Source organism: Gasterosteus aculeatus, chromosome 8 (genome assembly GCF_964276395.1).
Source record: "Gasterosteus aculeatus chromosome 8, fGasAcu3.hap1.1, whole genome shotgun sequence".
In the NCBI taxonomy this organism is placed as follows: domain Eukaryota; kingdom Metazoa; phylum Chordata; class Actinopteri; order Perciformes; family Gasterosteidae; genus Gasterosteus; species Gasterosteus aculeatus.
The window spans coordinates 9,172,001-9,195,866 of NC_135695.1; the positions used below are offsets into that span (position 1 = coordinate 9,172,001).

General features: G+C 44.1%; 1 protein-coding gene across 3 annotated transcripts in view; it reads left to right on the plus strand.

The window, feature by feature from the left end:
• Nucleotides 1-5,127: 5,127 nt before the first annotated feature.
• atp11b (ATPase phospholipid transporting 11B) overlaps nt 5,128-23,866 on the plus strand; it is a 39,493-nt gene continuing 20,754 nt past the window's right edge. For all 3 annotated transcript variants that reach the window (XR_013468558.1, XM_078107929.1, XM_078107928.1), the window contains exons 1-18: nt 5,128-5,823; nt 10,869-10,985; nt 11,377-11,466; nt 13,161-13,241; nt 13,629-13,736; nt 13,975-14,103; nt 15,763-15,866; nt 16,817-16,864; nt 17,107-17,171; nt 17,575-17,656; nt 17,752-17,902; nt 19,645-19,842; nt 20,131-20,289; nt 20,617-20,804; nt 21,611-21,679; nt 21,791-21,864; nt 22,008-22,111; nt 22,901-23,082. Coding sequence is in view for 2 of the 3 variants with exons in the window: in XM_078107929.1 (XP_077964055.1) it covers nt 5,797-5,823; nt 10,869-10,985; nt 11,377-11,466; nt 13,161-13,241; nt 13,629-13,736; nt 13,975-14,103; nt 15,763-15,866; nt 16,817-16,864; nt 17,107-17,171; nt 17,575-17,656; nt 17,752-17,902; nt 19,645-19,842; nt 20,131-20,289; nt 20,617-20,804; nt 21,611-21,679; nt 21,791-21,864; nt 22,008-22,111; nt 22,901-23,082 (1,976 nt within the window). In the remaining variant the exon portion in view is untranslated. The remainder of the gene's footprint in view (nt 5,824-10,868; nt 10,986-11,376; nt 11,467-13,160; nt 13,242-13,628; nt 13,737-13,974; nt 14,104-15,762; nt 15,867-16,816; nt 16,865-17,106; nt 17,172-17,574; nt 17,657-17,751; nt 17,903-19,644; nt 19,843-20,130; nt 20,290-20,616; nt 20,805-21,610; nt 21,680-21,790; nt 21,865-22,007; nt 22,112-22,900; nt 23,083-23,866) is intronic.

Below are 23,866 nucleotides of genomic sequence, written 5' to 3' on the forward strand. Positions count from 1 at the left end.
GGGGACTGGCTCTCTGTATCTGTTTGGTGAACAACAAATGACATCATTGAGATTCATTGTGTTACAAAAAATGACACCTGGCTTCTCCTTTTTCACTGTATTTGCCACTCTGTACATTCTGTAAACTGAAAGCGCGGTTTGCCGGCTGCAGCCCGTCGTCTGGCTCTTCTTGTGCCTCTTCTCAGAGCAAGAAGAGAACGTGCGGACTGTACTTGGGTCATTCATTACAATTCAGACTAATTCAACGGTGATCCATTTGACATTTACACAGGCACACGATTTGTCTTCCATGACCAGGTCCAGTGAAGTGGATGAAGAGTCTCCTTCCTTCTGCCTCTCCGGGTCACAGACTAAGGAGGTCAGGGTGTTAGGTGAAGGATTAGTAGCTCCTTAGGAAACCCAATACCACCCACCTGGCACCACACACACACACGCAAACTCTCTCTCTTACTCTCTTGCTCTCCCTCTCTCTCACGCACACTCAAACACACAAATAGCAAGACAGTGTAGAACACACAGACAAGGTGAGCTGCAGCGATTTACCAAGTTGTGACCAACGGCCTTCCATGATCACGTGTCAGTTGGATACACACACAAATACACACACAAATGCACACACACACACACACACACACACACACACACACGCATGTCATGTAAGCAGACATCTAAAAGGCATTTCAGTTTTTAAAACGTAATGTTAGGCTCTTAATGTCTTGTGTGTTGCATTTTACAAATTGCATTACTGTAAATTGCCCCTCACAGCTGTAATACCCCAGTTTGTCCTTAAGAGGGAGACACACCACTTGTTAATATAATGTCAATAATTCCCAGATTCCCCACCGCTGCCTTTTTTGAAGTCCATTGTTCAGCGTCCCAAAAACAACACAAATCCTGTTCCATTCGTAATTTTGAAAAGCGATGTTTTTATTTTTTTCTCCAGACTAATGGCCATGGTCTTTATTGATTCACCCATCACAAAAAGCCAATCCATTAAATTTCTATTTCCCTAAGAGGCAGGGCGACCATTACAGCCAAGCTCCCCGGAGCCCCTTAGAGAGACAGATGGTCATGCTAATGCAACAAGACAGACACTAATATACACACATACAAAGTGCAAGCCGATGCCTGAGCAAGCAACCGTTGCGTAGTGGGTCTAGGGAGAGAGGGAGAACTTGTCCTAAGCCTATTAGGACTGTTAGAGATACTTGGTGGTAATGATTGAAAGCCACTTAGTGCTGGTGTATTTACCGAGAGGATCAGCCACAGCATGGTTAAACAGGCCTGGATTAACTCCAAATACCGAGTCCAAGAATTGACAGCCATATAGCAAAATCGCACCAGAGGAATGCATTGTCTTCTTCCCATTTCTCTGTAACTATCCAAAGTTGCAAAGTTATATTTAATAATTCATCAACAATAACATCTGCTTGGCCATTACATAAACGGCATAAGCAGGTTTGGAAGTTTGGATGCTAAATGGTAAAGATACAGATACTTTGCCAAGGTTAGAGATATGTAAATTACCATTTTTTAATCATAATTAATATAAATATATATTGAGCAATGCATAGACTTACGAATGTATGAGCCTAGATATTATCTGGAATTTTGGTAATGTCATGATTGTTGTTTTGCCGGTGTTACCGGTTGCATTGTGATTAAATTCCACACAGTTCTGAACTCCCTTTATTCAATAGATGAATTGAATTTTAATGGCTCTACCTGTTAGGTCATCACCATCAAGCAGTGGGAAAAGTCCTGCAAGTATTGTGCACATTTGGTGCACTAGTTGTTTACTGTGTACTTTGTATTTCCTGTTACTCTATACATCAACTAGATTTCAGGGAGAAGGGATGAAATGAAAAGGCCGCTTACATATTAATCCATTAGGAATATGGTTGCTCTAAAAGCTCAGGTAGGTTCCCCAAGAAACAATTACATAGATTAAATCAAGCTCAGCACACGTCATGTAAAATGTTTATATCTTCCAGGTCTGTGCCGTGTGGGGAATATTTTCAACTTGTTGGGCTAAAGCATTTATTATGACAAGCACTTGTAGGATTGCATCGGAAATTAAATTAAATTCAGCGCCGGGAAGGCAGCCAGACGCTTCCTGGTACCTCGCCATCCATTACAATGACAGACATCAAGGGCGTTATGGATCACTAGCCGGTGGTCTCCCTTTTGACGTGCAGAGATGTGTATTAAGCACACAGCATTTTAACCGGCAACAACTGTGCGTGACCACAGCACATCATCTGATTTATGCATTTTTTGTTTTTTTTCACTTTAGACCCAAGCCTTGGAGTTTACATGTGAGGTAGCAGGCCCATCGCTGAAAAAGTTCACTTTTACAGCCATCAGGTTTTCAATCCGGACAACCAGCATGTCACTGCATTCCTCTGACACCAAAAAGTAGCATGCTGTATTCAATCCAGCTGTGGGATGAGAGATATGTTGAGATATGTTGCTCCGGCAGTGGCCGTTATGTAAATCAGTGGAACCAATGGAGATCACTCTGACCGTCACGTGGGTATGGCCGCTGATACAAACAGACAGCGGATTAGTCACAGGATAAGCAGAGTAAAGCTGTCTTTTTAAGACGAGTTTGGGATATTTCTGCTTTTGCAGAATAGCATGTGGCTCTTGCTGTTGTAAATAAAAGATAAGTGGGACTTGAACTCAAAATGTTACAGAGGGTACAGAGGGGGGTACCATGCTGACTCAAGAGTAGTGGCCTAAAGCTTTCTTAATCCTGGAGATAAATGCATGTTGGTCAGGTTTGGCCAACATGCCACATGCTACATTTGCCGGGATATTTTTTTTTTGCGCTTTCAGAGGCCGGTAGGAGCCATACGAGCACCTTAAGCTCTTGGACTTCAGCTCTGCCTTCAACACCATCATCCCGTCTCTGCTGCAGGACAAACTCTCCCAGCTGCACATACCCGACTCCACCTGCAAGTGGATCACAGACTTCCTGTCTGACAGGAAGCAGCGCGTGAAGCTGGGGAAACATGTCTCAGCCTCTCGGACCATCAGCACCGGTTCCCCCCAAGGCTGCGTTCTTTCCCCTCTGCTCTTCTCCCTGTACACCAACAGCTGCACCTCCAGTCACCAGTCCGTCAAGCTCCTGAAGTTTGCGGATGACACCACCCTCATTGGACTAATCTCTGGTGGGGACGAGTCCGCCTACAGGTGGGAGTCTGACCATCTGGTGTCGTATTGCAGCCAGAACAACCTGGAGCTCAACGCTCTAAAGACAGTGGGGATGGTTGTGGATTTCCGGCGGAACAGAGCCCCACCCTCCCCCATCACCCTGTGTGACTCCCCCGTCACTATTGTGGATTCCTTCCGTTTCCTGGGCTCCATCATCACCCAGGACCTCAAGTTGGAGCTGAACATCAGCTCCATCACCAAGAAGGCTCAGCAGAAGTTGTTCTTTCTGAGGCAGCTGAAGAAATTCAACCTGCCAAAGACGATGATGGTCCACTTCTACACGGCCATCATCGAGTCCATCCTCTGCTCCTCCATCACCGTCTGGTACGCTGCAGCCACAGCCAAGGACAAGGGCAGGCTTCAACGTGTCATCCGCTCTGCAGAGAGGGTGATCGGCTGCAATCTGCCGTCCCTGCAGGACTTGTTCGCTTCCAGGTCTCTGAAGCGAGCTAAAAACATCGTAGCCGACCCCTCTCACCCCGGACAAAACCTGTTTGTACCCCTTCCATCTGGCAGGAGGCTGAGGTCCATCAGGACCAAGACCTCCCGCCACACCAACAGTTTCTTCCCGTCGGCAGTCGGGCTCATCAACAGAGCCGGTCCCCCACTGACTGACTATAACATTCCACCGGTCACTCTCCTTCACACTACACATGTCACTTTAACTGTCATTTTTCACTTTGTCGTCACTCGTCACTTTGTCACTTGTTCGCTAAAGTGCACTTTATGCTTAATATTTTTTAACTTTTTTAATATTTTACATTTTTAACTTTAACTTTATTCTCTTGTTTTATACTAACCAATAGCCTTATTCTACTAACCCATTGCATTAGCATTTCATTTTACCTTATTTTATTACTTGTGCAGTGTCTTGTTGTCTATTGTTACACTGTCTACTGTCACGCACCAACCGCCAAGACAAATTCCTTGTATGTTTGACATATTTTGGCAATAAATGTTTCCTGATTCCTGATTAAGGAACAAACATGAATAAGAGGGACGATGCAAAAACATTTGTACCTTTTACTTTATTCGGGAAGCCAGAAAGAGAAAGTGTCAATTTACTGCATGTCAGCTGCAGCTGTGGATTACGATATCATCATTTCTTCATTTGCCAATTATTATTTTAACATCACTGTTTATAATCATATAAACTACAGCATGTTGAATTCATTTATAAAGCACTCCCACTTCCTTATTTCCAGTGGAGGAAATAACGATTTGATCCCATGCCAATTTTGTTAGTTTACCCACTGACAAAGAAATGAATGGTCTATAACTGTTATGGTAGGTTTATTTTAACATTGAGAGACAGAACAAAGACCTCCAAAAATCACATCAAATAAAAGTTAGGAAATTGATATGCATTCAATTGTGTGCAATAAATATGTGATCTCTTAGCTTCAAGCAACAATTCGGTACCTCACAGATTAATCCTCTCAGAAAGTACTTCAACCTTCATAAGTGTTTAAACCCCTTTAAGTGACTACCTTTGTTGTTTTTTTAGGTCAGGGAGACTGTCCTTGTCTTGGTAATGTCCCAGACACCAACTCGAAATTGGTCTAGTCTAGTTTTTACGTTATTGGGTCTGAAAGAAGCGGAAGCTGCCCCATGGAATGATGGCTAATCACCAAAACCGCTTTGTAAATATAGATGTAATAAGAATTATCAAGACATATTCAAAAAAGTCATTCGTATCAGTTTATGAGCTGATTGATGAGATGACCCACGAGACTAAACCACATGTGTTCTAGCCGCAGTGGTCATTGGAGCAGCGTTTATGTTTTTTGTTTTGTTCAAGGGAAATACAGGCCGTTACATTGTATCGTCCTTTTTTCAACGGAATTCTCATCTATTAGGCGCGCGCGTACCACGTAAACCGGATGTAGTACCGCGTTCGGCCACAGCGAGGCGCCACTGGCGCTCGTTCTGGATGGATAGATAAAGACTACACCGACACAAATAGCATTGTTAAACTTTCATTTACAACTATTTGTTGTATTGTAATACATGTTGAATATTGAGCTACACATTAGTATTGTGTTTGTGACACATTTATGGTTTTCTTATTAAATCATTCCTGTATGTTCGCTGAAGTTGATAGAAAATGTTCCACCAGCCGCCACTGTTTGGTAATCTAGGCATACTCTGTTTTTAGGCAACACCCCCGCCTCTCTCTCTCGCTCGTTCTCTCTCTCTCTCTCTTTTACGCAGGTAGGGGGCGTAGAGAGGCCGCTGGAGAGCAGCCGGTGTCTGACAGGGCAGAGAGCGCTGGCAGGAGGAAACTGGTCGCGGCGGCACAGAAGAGCTCTCCGGGACTCCGCTCGCCAGCACGCCTGTCACCTTTGCCGGGGATCCTTGGTCTGCCATTACCGGGGGGGGAACGCCGAGCCGCGGATGTATTGCCCTGCTCAGTTAACGCCGCGCTGCATGGACGTGTCGCGTGATGCCACCGAGAGGAGCTGCTGCCTTCGAGGGGACGCGTTCGCGGCGGTTCGGGGAGGTTTTGCCGGAGTAGCTAGTTGCTAGCGCGACGCTAGCGGCTGTGCGGAGCACTTCGCGACGTCCTCGTTAAGGATGCTCCGGTGGATACGACAACAACTGGTAACCCGTTAGCTCACAGCGCCAGTTTGTTCGCTCACGAGAAGCCGACTCCGTCACCCAACTTTACTTGGGTGACGGTTTCGCAAGCTAACCTAGCAAGCGAGTTCACGTTAGCTGTTGACGGCGCGTCCCAAACGCGCGGAGGACGGACAGGTGGAGGTGACACCGGGACGCTGGTGTTAGCTTTAGTCCCAGTTAGCCGCCGTCGAGTAAGTTGAGCTCGTACTGTGTTGAGACGTCGACTCTGGGTGACACGTAGCGGCGGGCAGACGGGGTCGATCCCAAGTTTGAGTTGTGAGTTGATCGGCGGCTAAGAGTGGAAGCTAAGGTGGCTAACGGCGTAACACCTGGGAAAGTTACACCAACACCTTCTGCTGGCGTATACTCCTCCACTTTATTACTTATTCGTATTAGTATTACCAAACTCCGCTCTTTGCTTAACTCCTTAAACGTTAGTGACTTTTTTTTTTAAAATTTGTGGCAAGAGAACACATTTTAGTTTCCACTCACGATTTAACGTTAGTTTGATTCACCTTTCATCGATCCTTCTGGTCGGATGTGTTTTATTTGTTTCCATTTCTTCGTGTAACGTTACGCCGGCGTTTACTTGCTTAGATTCAACGCAACCGGTTCTGTGTGATTGCAGGGAGCATCCTGAAGTTGCTGTTGTCACCTGTTGTTTGCCTGTAAACGTGGCTGTGTGGTGAAGCAACAAGCAGAGGAAGTTAAACAGAAATACTTGATCCGTGTCAATCAGACGAATGAAGCCTCTGGTGAGAGATGAGATGAATCAATGAGTGAGTTAGTGAGTGAGTGAGTTAATGGATGCATGTTGTGAGATCAGTCACACATTGGTCAGACAGTGAGCCTAGTCAATGTTTCTGAGATGTCCTGGTTCTTAAGTACTGTTCTTTAAGTCGGGGTCCGTTGACAAGCTGCAGGTTCGACAATCTGTTCAGAAAAGTTTTCTTTGCACCTCTTTTAGATGTTCATTTTGGTCTTTTGTTAAGTGTCCATAGAAGTGGTAGCCTCCTGCTGATTTGAGACGCCCCCGCTCGTTTGACTCGTCCCATGGAGTTCGCAGTTAATTAAGATTCCTAATTAAAATGCAAGGGGCCTAATGAGAGTCTGTCAGAAGGGGCATTTGTCTGACCCTTATTTCTGCTGGAAAGTACAGCGATGTTTAGGAGGAAGACTGGTAACACGGTGGTCGGCTGATCGGTATTCTGGGAGACCTTACGTAACATGTCAGTCCTCGTCTACCGCTTCATGCAGATAATTCATTCTAAATACAGAAAAAGCAACGATAACTGAAAATCCTATGACATCCTGTTCTGCAAGATCGACGTGGAAGTCTCCCGTTTTCCTATTGCGATTCCTTAATTCTAGGCGTATGAAACTAGTTGAATATTATTCTCAGAAAAGTAACAGCTGCTGAAATGTAGTATTATGAGAACAACCAACTAAATTTAGCAGGATATTAGAACCTAACAAATATCTCAGTGTCCTTATTTCTGCTTACTTGTTATTTTTGAGGGAAATTAGCACGTCGACGTGGTCGGGAGGGACGTCGGGATGCAGCCCGGTGAGACTGAATGAATGTCCCTTTCAGGGACCAGTTGGAGGTTTTTTGTGTTGTATGGATATATTTGTCTGTCTGGTCGGTTCATTCTCTTGCCTGCCAGTGAACTTATTCAAATTAGGCCTAAATGTCCACCTGGACTTAAAGAGGAACCGATTCAATTTGTGGTCAGAGGTCAAGTAGCACATTGACGGCATCTTGTTCAAATATCGCCAATGCGATGGATCAGGAAGGGAATTTTCATCTCTTGACCACTTGCTCTGTATAGATCTTCTCTATCTTATCAGTGGTAGTTGGCTGAAACGTATCGAAACCCTCTTCTTTGTGCATCTCCACATCTCTAGCTCTGACTCGCCCGTGATGCATTGGTCGGTGTGTGTGTGTCGCATGTTTATTCTCACAACGGGCCATCTTGATGGAAGAACAACATTCTATAGGACATTTACCTTCCTCCCATTCTGAGCATGCAGATCTCTGCGTAGATTCTCCAGATTTAAAATGTAGCTGCATCAGATATGAGCCTCTTTATGCTTACACAGCGGTAACTAGCCAATAGAAACATTTCGCCACATCAACCAAACTCTCAACCAAAGGTCTTGTTCCATAGATGTGTTAACTTTTAATGAGCCTGAATGTAATCAGTACCCCCTACGTCGCTGCGGTGAGTTCAAATCCATCGGGTTCGGTTCTTCTCCTTCATTTTGTGAGGCCACACGTTTGTGGCAGTTACACGAGGCAGTTTTGTACCGAACAAGCACTTGAGCTGCTGTTGGCAAAGGCGTTAATTATTAAGCAACTTAACTGATAGTTGGTTAATGTGCTTCTCACACACGGTCTAATTCTTATTCCTCGTGCACCGTTGTCTTGTCGTCCATTGTCGTACTGTCTGCTGTTACGCACCAACCGCCAGATCAAATTCCTTGTGTATCTGACATATTATGGCAATAAATGTTTCCTGATTCCTGAAAAGACTGTTTTGGTTACCCCCCCACCTAAGACAACCTTCAAGTACAACATTGAAGTAAGAGCTCGTTGATCAATGCCAGTGACTCAACAACTGGTTTCTATACGTTGCTGTACACATCCCGTGTTACCTAATGTCTGTTTAAATGTGAGCAGTCTTTCTGTGTGAGCAGTTTTCTGTTTCCTGCCGCAGCAGTGAATATACAGCGCAGTGTGAGCAGCTTTATGATTGTGATGCAGGATGTTGCGTCTGAAGGAGCAGCAGGCGACGTTCACGGCGTTGATCTATCAGCAGAGGATGAAGCGGAGGAGCATCTACCTGACTATAGAAAGAAGTTGCTCTCCCTCGCTCTGCGTTGTAATCGGAGCTTCTCCTGGTCCTTGTGGACATAGCCGGGTCAGCGCGCCCGTCGCCGTGGTTACAGCCATTAAGATTGATATGATGCCGGTTTGTTTTTTTGTGTACATGCTCAGTTGACCTTCCGTGTAGGGCCAGTATTTAGGCCTGTTTTTGTTTGAGGAATATTACAGCTCATAAAACCCCTATATTTACTCCACCTGGAATATCACCGAAAAGACAAGACTTTCTCGTTACGATCATGAAATTCTTGATCGACCGAACCAGAGTGTTAGTCGTGGTGTAGCTCTTCAATCAGCAATAAGAAAGCCGGAGCCGGTGGGGAGCTCCAGAGTGAAACAGAAAGGCAGGAATTGCCTACATGTGTCCCTAAACAGAGGGTGTGACTGATGTTGCCCGGATATGCGCGCGCGCGGGTGTGGGTGTGTGTGTTTTGCACCTACGTCATTGAACATTTGCAAAGACTGTAAGCACTTGTTTTTGACACACAGGACATTAGCAGAGAAGAATGTCACAAGCAACAAGGCAAAGTGAAAAGTGCACCTCCAGTTTTTTGCCGTCTGCAGATGAATGGATCCCGACTAGTTAACATTGGATGGTCATATCAAATGCCTCTCCCAGGTCAACCGCTCCTGAATGCATCTCATTGTTTTGTGTTTTGGACTTTTAGAAACCTGGCTTGACTAAGCGTAAATAACCACACTAGATTGCAATTAGAATATGAAAGATATTCAAAGATTCAAAGATTTTTATTGTCAGTTACACACGCCCTGTGTATTGAAATTCTTGTGCTTGCCTTTCCGGAAAGCCGAGCAATTTAAAAATAAAAATACAATATTCACATAAATGTACATGAAATAAAAATAAAAATGAGGCAAGGATAAGGCAGAAATGAGGTAAGGCGGAGAAGTGCGAAACTGAGCAGGTTGTAAAAGAAAAACTTAATTTATATTACACACATTTAATTTAACAGTAAGTGAAATCCTATCAAGCTAAAGTGCAGACCAGTTGTGAATTAGGTTATAGAGTCCTCTCAGCGGTTGATGGCTCTAACGGCAGTGGGGAAAAAAATAGTTTTCGAGTCTGGTGGTCCTGCAGCTAAATAACCACAGCACATCACCCAAATGTGACTTTATGTGGTCACGGGTGAGGTGTCACGAGCCTGCAGCCTTCACTGGGAGGAACATTGTGTTGCCTTGTGCCAGATCTTATGTTCCACTCCTGAGTGTAGTTTGTCATACTGTTACCATTTCTTATTGTGCGTCATGTTTCGGACCCGGCGTCTTTTTGGTTCTGGTTCGTGTTTGTGTTCATTGATGCTCCTAATGTTTCGTATATGTATTTTTTGATTTAATAAACACATATTTAAGCTGTGTCCCATAAAAGGCTGAGCTGAAAACACATCCTTATCACAGAAGTCTTTTAAAGCATTAACTTTGCATAGATTTTTTAATGGTCGTCCAGAGTGCAGGCGGCCTGCATGAGAAAGAACTCACCAGGAAACCAGTTGTGTTGTCCAATATAACAGTCGCTTTACACCCCTGCTACACAATTCACTCTCCAAGGTCGGCAGGGTAGGAAAGCTGAGCAAGAAACAAAGACCTCCATTGAAAGGAGTGAGACTCCTGACGGGTCGCACCTCGATATCTCACGTGTGAGTGAAAGCCTGGCTGGGAGTCAGCGTGGTGAAACTATCTTTGTTAATAATTAGTTGCTAGTTGAAACCAAGCAGACATTCTTAACATCCTCACTTTCACCGTCAAGACAGCTACTGCTATGGGAACTGAGTTCAAGTATAGCTTAAAGCATATAAAGTAACAAACGACCTCAATATTAATCCTATTGTAGATCTATTCATGAATATATATATATATATATATATATATATGTATGTATATATGAAAAAAAAAAAAATATACACACACACACACACATATAGATTTGTTCCGGTTTCCTGCTTCCATGTGAGGCCCTCGTGGATGGTAGCTTGGTGTGCTCCTCCGGGGCTTAGATGCTTCTGCTCAATGCCAATTATCTGTTACATCCCCTTTGTCCCGCTAGCAGAAACATCTTGTTTTGTTTTTTGTCCCTTTTTCCTTCCTCACCCTTCTCTCTCTCCTCCTCCACCGTGCCTTCCCTCAGGGCGTTGACCCTCCCCATCAGAGCGACACCAGGACCATTTATGTAGCGAACCGCTTCCCCCAGAACGGCCACTACGTCCCGCAACGCTTTGCCGACAACAGAATCATCTCCTCCAAGGTACCAGCTGTTTTTCCCCACAGGATTTCATGTTGGTCAGTCAAAAAAAAAAAACTCTCTTCTAGCGTGTTAGTAGAAAGAGACTGTGTGACAGATACGTATTCATAGCATATTACACTGTGGCAAAAAGAGGTTTGTGTCGGTGGGAAGATTGACTGGGAGATAAAACGAGATAAGTCGTGTGTTTTAACATACTGAGAGAATACAAGATTGTTAGCAGAGCTGATGAAGGAAAGTCAAAATAAGTTGTGTGAGTGAGAACATAAAATGATTTGTTAAGTCATTAATTTAGATATATTCTATATACATTTTGTTCACATTTTGCTTTTAGAAACCCAGAGACTCTTCTGTCGGTCCGTTCCCTAAATGTTGTTTTCTCTTTCTCTTTCAGTACACAATTTGGAATTTCGTCCCTAAGAATCTGTTCGAGCAGTTCAGAAGGATAGCCAACTTCTACTTTCTCATTATCTTCCTCGTACAGGTAATAACACGCACAAATGCACACACTATTGTCTTTGCCGTGGGCGTCTGTCAGTGTGTTTACATGATGGTATAATTTGAATCTTTGCTTAGTCGGACTATGCTATCTTTCGGGGCAAGTGCTATTATCCCAATATACATGGCAGTGAATAAATCGAATCATTTGCCCGAAAGCATGTCATATCTACGATAGGTGGCGCTGTTTTCATTACAACTAGTTGTGATACAGCCATTTCCGCGTGACCGCTTCACCACTACCAACAACAACAACATTAACATTACGAGAAACATGGCGAATGGAGAGCAAGGTGAAGCTACATCCCTCTACCATTTTTGCATGATTAGTACAGCCAATGGCGCTATCGGCTGATTTGATAACGGAGAGAAGATCTCGTCGGGATCTCAAGCAGTCCAGTTCCTTATGCGATTCACCGTTACATGCCGCAATAGTCGAACTATCAACTGGATCGGATCGAGTTATCCAGGGGTGTTAGTCGGATCGTAGTCAGGCCGCACATAGTCGGACAAAGGTGTTTACATGAAACGGATAATTTGATTTCAGTCCGACTAAGCCAGTTATTCGAATCCATGTAACCACGCTGACTGACTTCCAGGTACCAGTAGTGAGACAAGTCGGCTTGTGTATTACAACAAAACAGTCACACATTGAGCTATTTGTGTGTCTTCACAGCCGTCCCGGGGCATTAGGCCGTCGCTAAGCATCAGTCAGTAGGATTTGGTTTTCAAATGTTCAGCCTTCTCCGGATTTATGTGGGCCAGTGAAGTGAAGCCCGAGTAATCAACTTCACTGTCTGAGGAAAAAAAACCTCTTTTCCACCACTCAAGTTGTCAGTGTCGCTGACGTCAGCTTAGTCTCGAATCACTGAGTGGAGGAACTCTTCATCTTGACACTGTGTGATGTTTTCTCATACGGACAATTTGACCATTTTTAGAATTATTGAATTCCTCAATACTGGTTGCAAACTGTTTGTTCCCTTATCAACACGTCGACAGTCTTGGACTCGTTATGGCTACGTTCTTAAAGTGCTTATGATTCAGTGTGTCTTGCATATGAAGTTAATTATTTTTCTTTCTCTGAAAAGCTCCTCATTTACATTTGGTGATCTCATCGGATGGGAAGTTTGAACACAATTTGAAGGCGTTTGTGGTCTTTACGAGATCGGGTTTGACTTCTCTACACTTTGAACTATATAGATTAGAGCCTATAAATAACGCTCATATTCTCTCCCAACTATCAGGAAGTAGATGCAGATCTTACCAGTAACTACACTCACCCGCGAGATTAAGCAACAACATGTTGTAATGGAATCCAGCACGTAATGACAGAATCACTAGAAGAACGAAACACTTTGCCTCCATCGTCTCGGTTCCATGATTTAGATTGCAAAAAAACGATAACTTTTAGTTGGGGTTCTAAATGAATTGCAATAATATGCATTTCTGTGTTGTAGCTGCTTTTCAGAATAAATGCCGTGTGTGAACTAATCGTTAACCTGTGAGGGAAGTTAAAGCGATTTCCTGTGTGACACATCAGCCACTACTTCTGTTGTTTTTCTATTTGTCTGGTTTTCTCTCTTAACAGGACGTAACAACATCTACAGAGTCACTTTTTTTCTACTGCACTACCAATTTATTAAAATCTCTTCAAACACGCCTGTATGTTTATCTTTCCAGTTAATGATAGACACCCCAACTTCCCCAGTAACCAGTGGCCTGCCTCTCTTCTTTGTGATCACAGTTACAGCCATAAAACAGGTGAGAACGCAATAACCGCTTCCTCTTTGTCAGCCTGAAAAATGGGGAACTTACTGTGCTGCATTTGACATTGCAACTGATGAAAGTTAGATTAATCGTAGTTGACACATGTCGTTTCAGTTCATAAGTCAGTTAAATTCAAATGGAGTGAGAAAACATGAACCATTCCAGACGTTTTCCTCCATCGAGCTGTGAAATGCATGAAAATGTGATACGGCTGCAGTTGATTCGAGTTTATTTATTTATAAACCGGTAAAGAAACCTGAATTAATATCAAATGTTTTTTGAATAACTTCAACAGCCGTTGGTCACTTCAGTTGATCAGTGGCTGGTTGTGTCCGCACCTTCTCACCACTATTGATTTAAAAAAAGCCGACCTCTCCGCAGGGCTACGAGGATTGGCTGAGACACAAAGCAGACAACGAGGTGAACGGGGCTCCGGTGTTTGTGGTTCGCAGCGGAAGTCTCGTCCAGACAAGATCAAAGAACATCAGGGTGAGGTGGCAAGAACTACACCCTCAGGCAGAGCTTCTCTCTCTGCTCACGATCGGGACAAACCAGAAGCCAAAAAGGAATCATTGATGATTGAGACAAAAAGGGCTTTACCAAAAAGACGATTAGGAATTGAATTAAACATCTGTGCCACCATTTTTTTTAATGCAACTGGTACCATCAAAGAGTGTGATCAGTTGCTGGTATATGGAGGTGTGAATGTATGCGTGTCTGTGTCCAGGTGGGGGACATCGTTCGGGTGGCTAAGGATGAGACATTCCCAGCGGACCTGGCCTTGCTGTCGTCGGATCGTGCGGATGGAACCTGTCACATCACCACAGCCAGCCTGGATGGGGAAACCAACCTTAAGGTCTGTTTGTGCGAGTCTGTCGGCTCTGGGAGGAACATCACAATCACAATGTGGTGTATTGCCAAGCGGAAGTCAAGCGTTGGGTAGAAAAAATATAAAAAATATGTAAGAGGAAAGCGCAAACCAGCACTGTGTACAAAACATGTTCTACCGGATGTCCAAAGATATGTGACAATATCTGCAATATTGAAGGTTTTTGTGGTGCAAACAACCATGAAGTGTTATCAAGCAAACGGTACATTCTGTTAAAGAGTTCATACTTTTGTCCTCAAGACTGTCACAAAGTGAGTGACAACTCACCTTTGTCCCCATGTCGGTATGTGTGTTGGATGCTTGCCATGCTCGGCAGGTGTGCTGGAGGCGAGCGGGGAGGGCAGGCAGTGAGGACTAGTGTTTGTGCAGGGGATGATGTGAGCAGTGACATCATCGGGTTGGACCAGGTATACTGCGGGGGAGAGAGTCATAATGGGTGTCACCTGTGCTACAAAGGTGGAGGACATTGACTGTTGGGGGGGGAGTCACAAAGACCTGACAAAGTGTGACTGCATCTCCTTCCTCGTAACACATTTACCAAACCAACTTGTGTGTCTGTGTTCATATCGGCCTTTGTGTGCTGATTTATGAACATTTCTTGAGGTTGTGCCATCATTGACTGCTGACTCCTCCCTCCTCTTAAACCGCCATGCTTGGCTGCTGTGTTTGTGTGCTTTCTGCCCCCAGCTGTCGACCCATGGAATCATGTGACTCATTTTAATAATGTGGTTGAGTGTGTGGGTAATGTGCATCCTCGTTGTTGGCCTACTAGCGGTCTGAAACCTTTTTAAGTTGCGTTCCTGTGGACTCTGCAGCGTTTCATCATAGGAGATTTATTTTAAATATGTTCAATGTAATTTCTTTTTACATATTTTTGAGAATTAGTCTTTGATTTGTCCGCAAATGTAGTTTGACAGGCTGACGTGTGTGTGTCTGTCACATGACTATGCCATTCTGTGAGTGAGCCAGGTGTATGCGTGTCTTGGTGGCCCCCCCGCCCCCCCCAAACCCCCCCCACACACACACACTCTGTCTTGCCAGAGGCCGTGTTGCTCATTGGCCCTCTAACGAGATGTTGATGCTTCTGTAACAGTTTATTTATACAGCATGGTGGGTTTTTAGTGTGGGAGTCGCGCTTGTACCATCTTTTAATATTTGTCTAAATGGATTTTATGCTGTTCTGTACAGTAGCACACGCATCTCCTCGAATTAGGTTAAACCAAACCTGCCAATAATGTAGCAACAGCAGTTTCTGATCACATTTATCTGACCACATACAGAAGACATGCTTTAAAGAGTAAAGGATCAGAATGTGACGGGTGTTCGCCACCAAAGTGATTTTCCCAGGGCTGCAGGTTCAGCAGCAGATGCACTGCCCTGTTGCACTTCCACATGTTACAGAAATGTTCATCAACTTCCTCTTGTTTTTGTGCGTCAATAGGTAAACCGTTGGATCTCACACTCACCCTTCTTTTGACATTTTGCCTCCCTCATGTTGTCAGAATAGCGGTTGTAGTGCGGCCTCCCCTCCTTTCCTTCACTGCTCCCATGCTGCACCTCCTTTAGCAAGAGAACCCTCCCTTTCGTCTGCACTGACTGCGTTTGTGTGTTGCGGGTGTTTTGTAGACTCACTACTCGGTGGCAGAGACGTCGGTGTGTCAGTCTGTGTCCCAACTGGAGGCTCTGCAGGCTGTGGTGGAGTGCCAACAACCGGATGCGGACCTGTACAGGTGATCACAAAAAACATCCAACATCAAGTCCCATTGAATAAGCAAAGGATAGTCCCTGGTAAACACACACACACACTGGAGCACGGTTTTGTTCTGGTCTCGTTCTTCTGGGATTCCCCGAAGAACCCTGGAGTTCTCCAGATACCACTTTGAAAGCCCTATGATTAAAACGTGGAACATAATCCCTGTCAGAGTTGTGTTATTAAATGAACAATGGGGTGGGAAGTCTTTACTGCCTCTTCCTCTGTCTGGCTCAGCTGGCTACTTTAGGATTGATCGGTGTATTTTTAGATCAGGCAGTTTGTTTCGGTGGCAGTTTTCTCCCGCCCTCTCTCCCAGTCTCCCCCTTTCCCCCACTCTCTTAACATTTGCTGCATTGATATGCATTTGATTAAAACAGCCACTGGGATCTTTCTGCGGTAATCTGATTTCTTAGGCATCATATTTACCAGAAATATGCTTTCTGTAATCCTGTTAAGGCATGAAGAAATACCCTGTTGTTATTCTGCCAGAGGAACCTGCTAGTGTTCACTTCACCAGTTCTCATGGTGTTATGATTATAGGTGTGCTTGACAAACGCTCCGTATAGAGAAAGGATCACTGCGGCAGCAGGGAGAGGAGGAGGCTCCGTACGTGTGAGAAACGCATATTAACCAGTTAAATTATTGACCGTTTCCTCCCGCTTGAACAGCCATTTTTTTGTTAACATTTAGACACATTCTCACAGTGAAGGAGAAGCTGTTGGCTCCGGCGCTCCTTTAATCCAAATCCTCCGTAGTCATCGATCGGTGAAATATACGGGAGAAGTGCACATAATCTGTAAAGGTTTTTACAGAAGGTGCTCACGTGAAATACTTACTCATAATTCTTGCATTTACATGATTTTTTTTATTCCAGTATTGGTGTGCATGGGAACATGGTCACTAAAATGCGTTTTTGTTTCAAACCAGGTTTGTCGGCCGGATTACGGTGACTCAAGATGAAGAGGAGATAGTCAGGTGGGACCAGATTAATAATTGTGTGTTTGAGTTTAGGGCGGACAAACCCTAGATAATAATATGAGTGTTGGGTGTACTGGTTATTTATTTATGTTATTGAGAAACAAAATTGAAATGATACATTAAATATACAGAAGATGTGTGCGACTCCTAGATGGTTTTTGGTGTATATGAAGGACCTTGTGCTGAAATGCCGCGTCCATCTTCTCTGTCTTTACTGTTTGTGTGTGTCCTCATGTCAGGCCGCTGGGTCAGGAGAGTTTGCTGCTGAGAGGAGCCAGGTTGAAAAATACCAAAGAGATTTTTGGTGAGACAATTGAAAGTGATGGCCGACATAATTCACTCATCATCAACACATGTAGTAGATGCACTGTATTGATAGATGCTAGGAGGGAACATTATTTCTTGCAATGGGAAGTTCCCACTACACCACCATGATAAAGAAGGAATGTAGCTTCTGAATACCTGCTAGCAGCTGTAACACAAACTCCATAAACCCCACGAGTAGGAGAATCACCTTTTTATCATCTGGCTGGAGTTTGGATACAACCAAATGCTTCATTATGATGTTGTAGTTGTCCGACATGGAGAACTTAAGCCGATGACCCAGCATGTACATTTGGTTTCCTATGTTCTCTAGTCGGCCAATAGGCCTGTGGTCTAACGTCCCATAAGCCTGCTTTAATGCTTTAACTGGCTGTGTGTTGCAGGTGTGGCAATTTACACAGGCATGGAGTCCAAGATGGCCCTCAACTATAAGTGCAAGTCCCAGAAACGCTCTGCAGTAGAGAAGTGAGCACTTTCCGTTGTCTCCGTGTCATCACATTATTGCTCTCTTACGATGCGGTTAATTTAACATTCAACTTTAAAACATTTTCCCGTGTCAGGTCCATGAATACCTTCCTCATCATCTACCTTGGCATCTTGCTGTTTGAGGCCATCCTCAGCACCATCTTGAAATATGCCTGGCAGGCTGAAAACAAATGGGACGAGCCTTTCTACAACCAGAAGACTGAACAAGAGAGAAACAGCAGTCCGGTAAGTCTTGTTTGCATTAAGCATCAGAGGAATGCATTCTTATCGATCCCCCTTCTGTAAGTGGTGCAGGCTGTCAGCCGAGAGACGAGATAAGCTAAGGTTTTAGAGAAACCTCTGCTTTTTCCACGCCAAATAATAATGGTATTTTTCTTGCTGCAAATAAAAGTTAATAGAGTTATAGGGAAGACAAAAAGATGAGCCCACGCTCAAATCCAAACACACACACAGACTCCTTGAAGGGGGCTGGTTTCTACATTTTGTGGCAGTGCTTGAGTGAGCGGGCCATTCATAGGGACAGTCTGCCGGTCTATCCGCCTACCTGCCAACACTAATCAGTCAGAGACAACAGCAGCCTCTATTTAGTACGACAGAGGGGGAACAAGCACAGCACAGTCCACTTGCCTCTTTTCCTCCTGGAGACAGAGCGAAGAATACGCGCAGCAGATTAATGGCTGTGTTTTTGCATTTAGCGTAACCTGCTGGCCCCTTTACAGTGCATGTTTGCCTTTAACTGATGATTGCATGTCTCACATCACAGCTATCGCCTCCCTACAGGGAATCCATTAACTATCGAACAGTGTGAAAAATGTCTGTGAAAAGGCTGTAAAATTACAGTACCCATATCCAGTAGGTTCAATTCTTCATGTTATTTAGTAGGTTGAGCTCAATTCCAGGTCTAACATTGTCATGTAATTTAACTGGCTTGTGTAGAGCTGCTGATGCTTCTCTCCATCTCCATTCCGGTCTCATAAGGCCATTGGCTCTGTAATGGAAATTAATTGGCCTGTCTGCTTTGATTTAGAAGGATCAGTGATCATACCACCGGTCCGTGTGGCTTAAGATGCTTTCACCCCCGACCTGTTTAGGCTGATCCGGCACGGGAAGTACATTCTATGTTGGGCCTTTTTTCACACTGCGCAATGGTCCTTGCAGAAACCTGATGGTCTCTGCAGCAGACACAGTGCTGTTCACTGTTGTAAGGGTGGCGGGGGGGTGTAGTGCTGGTAATCCAGATGGTGGATGTGATGTTTTTTTCCCAGCCTCACCACCAGTGAAATCAATCAGGAAGTAATAAACAGTTTAATGGAACTGGTTTAAGCCACGTAACCTTGGTAACACAAACGGACGCAAGTCGCTCAGGTTATGTTCTCTAATTAATAAGGTAGAAGCTGGTGAAACTGCTGCGTTTGTGTCAGATACCATGTACTCTGTATAATGACTTTTCATCCGGTCTCTACCTCTTCAATATAATTTATGACACAATATGATTTTTGCATACTCAGTTATTTCTTTGACGCTTCTGCGTGACAACAAATAACATAAAAATACACATCAGAAGCATTTAAGTTCTGCATAAACCTCCCTTTCTTGCAAAAAAGTCTGTCATGAGACGCAGGCAATGCTATTCATCCAGACGGCCCTCTCCCCAGCAACGTTGGGAGCCCCGAGGCCGTACAAGTCATGCGATATCTCCAGCGTTTTCTGGGTTCACGGCGGGGCCTTTAGTAAACCTCTAAAGGGATGCTGCTGATCAGATGCCCGAACCGACCTCTGCTGGCACCCACATGAGGCAAAGGAGCGTCTCTCTCACTCTTTCAACAGCAGCTCTAACGGTTTACATTTGCTACAGTTGACATTGAATTATCTTGCTATCCTGATTCACTGCTTGTTTTTATTCTCGTTACGTTGCGCTGCTCCTCTTGTGTCTCATTTTAATAATATTTAACCTCCTCCCTCTTTAGATCTTGAAGTTCATCTCCGACTTCTTGGCATTTCTGGTCCTTTATAACTTCATCATCCCCATCTCGCTTTACGTCACTGTGGAGATGCAGAAGTTCCTGGGTTCCTTTTTTATTGGCTGGGATTTAGACCTTTACCACGAGGAGAGCGACCAGAAAGCTCAGGTCAACACCTCTGACCTCAACGAGGAGCTGGGCCAGGTGAGCAACACCAGTGCGGGAACACGTCCATGTTGCATGGGAGTAAAGATTTACCTTGGAAAGAGTTATGATATCACGTAGTATCTTTAGTAACGGTCATTGTTTTGCAGTAAATATAGATATTTGCATATGAAACTTAATTCACTCTCAATTCAAGTGTTTGTTTTTAAGTACATAATGAACACACACATGAACACGCTCTCATTGGATAATTGATCTCTGCCTCGCCCGCGGTGCTCGGCAACTCAAGGCTCCACTTATGTGTGCACATTCGTGTCTGTTTCCTAGGTGGAGTACGTCTTTACGGATAAGACGGGCACGCTAACTGAAAACGAGATGCACTTCCGCGAGTGTTCAATTAACGGAGTCAAGTACCGGGAAGTTAATGGCAAACTGGTACCAGAGGGAATGAATGACGACTCGCCAGATGGTTGTACGCCTCAACTGGTAAATCTCATTACCTTCATTTTGTGCAGGAAGACGCTTACAGGCAGTGTAGCCACGCACCGCTCTCACTCACAGCCCCGCTATCGCACATGGGTTGATTAAACATTTTAGGGAGGATTTTTGCCTCAGGCCTTTTGTGTAATCAACAATTGATTATTGGAATAATGGAATCTGATTTTAGGTTGTCAACTGCGTGTGAATGAAATGTGCAAACATACAGCACAGTCACCAGAAGTTCTTCCCCCTCAAGTCAACATAACTGACTCTGAACTTGTGTGTGTCAGTGTAAAGATTTTCTTTTTCCATCATCCTTCCCTCTCCATCCAGATTGGTGAGGAGTTGCTATTCCTCAAGGCGGTGTCACTGTGTCACACGGTTCAGATCAGCTACGACCAGCCAGACGACCTCGGCGGAGGAGGAGACCCGTTCTCCCATGCGAACGGCTTCTCTTCCAATAACATGGAGTACTACGCCTCTTCGCCGGACGAGAAAGCTTTGGTAGAGGCAGCAAAGAGGTACGGTTACATTAGAGCTCGGTCGCTGACTGCTGAGGTTGAAGAACCTGCTGAGCTAGCTGACCATCCATAAAGCTGCGCCAGCCTTTATCTCCGCTGGGGCCCCGAACGGCGCCACTTAAACCCATTTCTCACACCCCTCGTGCAATTGGCAGTTGTGCTCCATGACCGATGTAAAACCAATCGGTGACGGACACACTTGTGTGCTACTGTCACACTCGTATGAGTGAACCTGGTTGTTTGCTCCCTGCTCTCGCTGGGTGAACCTTTGCTGATACGACAAAGGTAAATTAGTGAGTAAATAATTAGAGTAGAAGTTTTCTATTTTGTTACTTTATGTATTTATGTAATATATATCCAAATGTCGATTGGATGCTAATTGGTGTGAGAAAAGTTTGCCACAAACAAAAATGAACCAGGCATAATTAATGGTCATGGAAAATGTTTAGAATTTGTTAATTGACACACAATTACATGTAAACATGGTTGTTGAATGTGTAAATAATTTAATTAACAATGTGTAATGTAACCATTTACAACATAAAACAATATACTTAATTCAGTGTTCTGTCAAACTATATATATTGTTTTCATCATCTTAATTACAACCGTATTAAAAACCTACAGCATCTTTCCTTGGCGGCAGGTGTGTGCTCACGGTGTGTTTCTATGCAAAAGACTTAAGTTGTTTTCATTAAGTCAGGTGCGAAATGAACCTGAAGGGAGTGCTACGGCTTTATATTTTAAGATTGAACACTTGTAATTAAGTATTTTAATGCTGTCTGTGTCTCCCCCCCCCCCCCCAGAATTGGAGTGGCCTTCACTCGGTGTAGTGGAGAGACCATGGAGATCAGGACATTCGGCAAGTCAGAGAAGTATGTATGACCCTTTTTAATGTGATTAAAAAAAAACTATATCATCTAGACTGCAGACAGAAAAGGTTGTGGCGTCCACAACAAGAAGTTAGCATCTCTTTCCTTCCCCAGGTATAAATTGCTCCATCTGTTAGAGTTTGATGCTGACCGGAGGAGGATGAGCGTCATACTGCAAACTCCCTCAGGTGACTTTTTTTTTTAGTTACCAACAATGGAAGCTTTATTACATTGATCATGTGGTCAAACGTAAGACTGGAGATATAAAAAAAGAAATGCTGTTCATGTTCTATACAAACGTATAATGTTTTCTCTTTTTTTTTTTTCCAAGGTGGCAAAGTGCTGTTCACAAAGGGCGCAGAGTCGGCCGTCTTACCCTTCACCACCAGCGGTGAGATAGAAAAGACGAGACTTCACGTTGACGAGTTCGCCTTGGTGAGATTCGATTTTATATTCCAAAACTTTTATAAAGGTTTGTATGATGTCTCAATAGGTTCTGTAGCTGTGAAGACAATTTGGAGTCCGAGGAGCTGCTGATGTGTTTGCTTCACCTAAGACGTTCTACTTCTAGTGTTCCTTTTAGAATGTAGTTTAGTTCTTGGTGAGTCACACTGTGACTCATGTCTTTTCAATATTCATCTTACCCCATTCAAAGAGGAGCAGACATTTCAGACACATTTAATGTGACATTAGCCTCTTTAAATAAATTATTCACAGAAAAAGTCCTCTTCAAAATGAAGCATTTAAATATCTCACTCTGTAATGCCTCCTGGTCCTTATGTTCAGAATTGCGTGTCTCTTCGTGCATAGGCCTGGCATTTCCCTGCATTGATGTGATTACTTTTGGCTCTGGAGCTCCGTGTTCCCATTAGACGGTAAATCTCATCACAGCGTGCGTGCGTACACACACACATACACACACACTGCCCCTAGATCATACCATCGGACGTCAGTGCCCAGGAGTCGGGGCTCTATACTGAGTTGATTTGTGGTCGTGTTCTCCCCCCAGGCTGGCTCTTGCGATTTGGAGCCAAGCGCTGATAAAAGGCTGATTAAAAGCTTTGTTTCCGTCTCTTCTTGTCCGTATCCTCTTGTCTTACACATGTTTACCGATCTTGCATTGGTACCTCGATCAGAACATCTTTCTGTATCTTGTGTTTTCTTTAGTATTTCCTATATTCTGACTCGTGTCTCGTTGTTTCTTCTCTCCCCCTCGCACTATAGAAAGGTCTGCGGACCTTAGTTGTCGCATGTCGGCACTTCAGCCCAGAGGAGTACGCCGACGTGGACAAGCATCTGAGCACTGCTCGCACCGCGCTGCAGCAGAGGGAGGAGAAACTGCAAGAGGCCTTTAACTACATCGAGAGAGACCTGCAGCTGCTGGGAGCAACGGGGGTTGAGGACAAGTAAGGACACTGACTGATGCATTTGTCTATATTGCTATTGTTCCCTCCAAAAAACTAGTTCAAATCCCTGAATGTGTACGACGTCTTTCACGTAGTTTAAGCCAGTGAATAGTTTAGTTTGACTCCATATCATCTGGAAGTCACTTCGGCGGCTGAGTTCAACATACAGTACGAGGTCAACTTCTGAAACGTTTTTTTTTTGTATTCATGTCCTGCCAGTGGCAGTAAGTTATTAACATATAGTTGTTCGGATAAAACATGTTTTATTCATTCAGCATTCATCTTCTGTGTTTTTAAAGCCATTGCGGCTGAACGGTTGGCAATGAAGGTTGCTCCACTCTTTTCTTTCATCCAGAATGAAATATCTAAACACACACTGATAGATGAGTGTGATTCTGGTGATCGTTTGTGGTCCTCAGCCTTGTGATCTCGTGATCGCAAAAGAAGGCGTACGTCGCTCTCTACGCAGTAATTGGTATTTATAAAAAGCAAACTTGACGGAAAAATGTGCGGCCCTTCACGCAAGCTCGGACCCATGCGTACGCACAAAAACGGGTGAAATGAGAACCGTTGGCAAATGCAAGAAACACGCAAACGTGTGTGAAATTGTGTAAAACTAGACTGTTGTGTAGAACAAATGCCAATACTGCCTCTCATAAATAACACAAACACCCGTTTGATCGCTCTGCAGCGTAAAACAAACAGAAATACAAATTAACACATTTTCAAAAAGAAAAGTGAAATCTGTTCTGCAATAATATTGGCATGTTATGCAATTCATCCT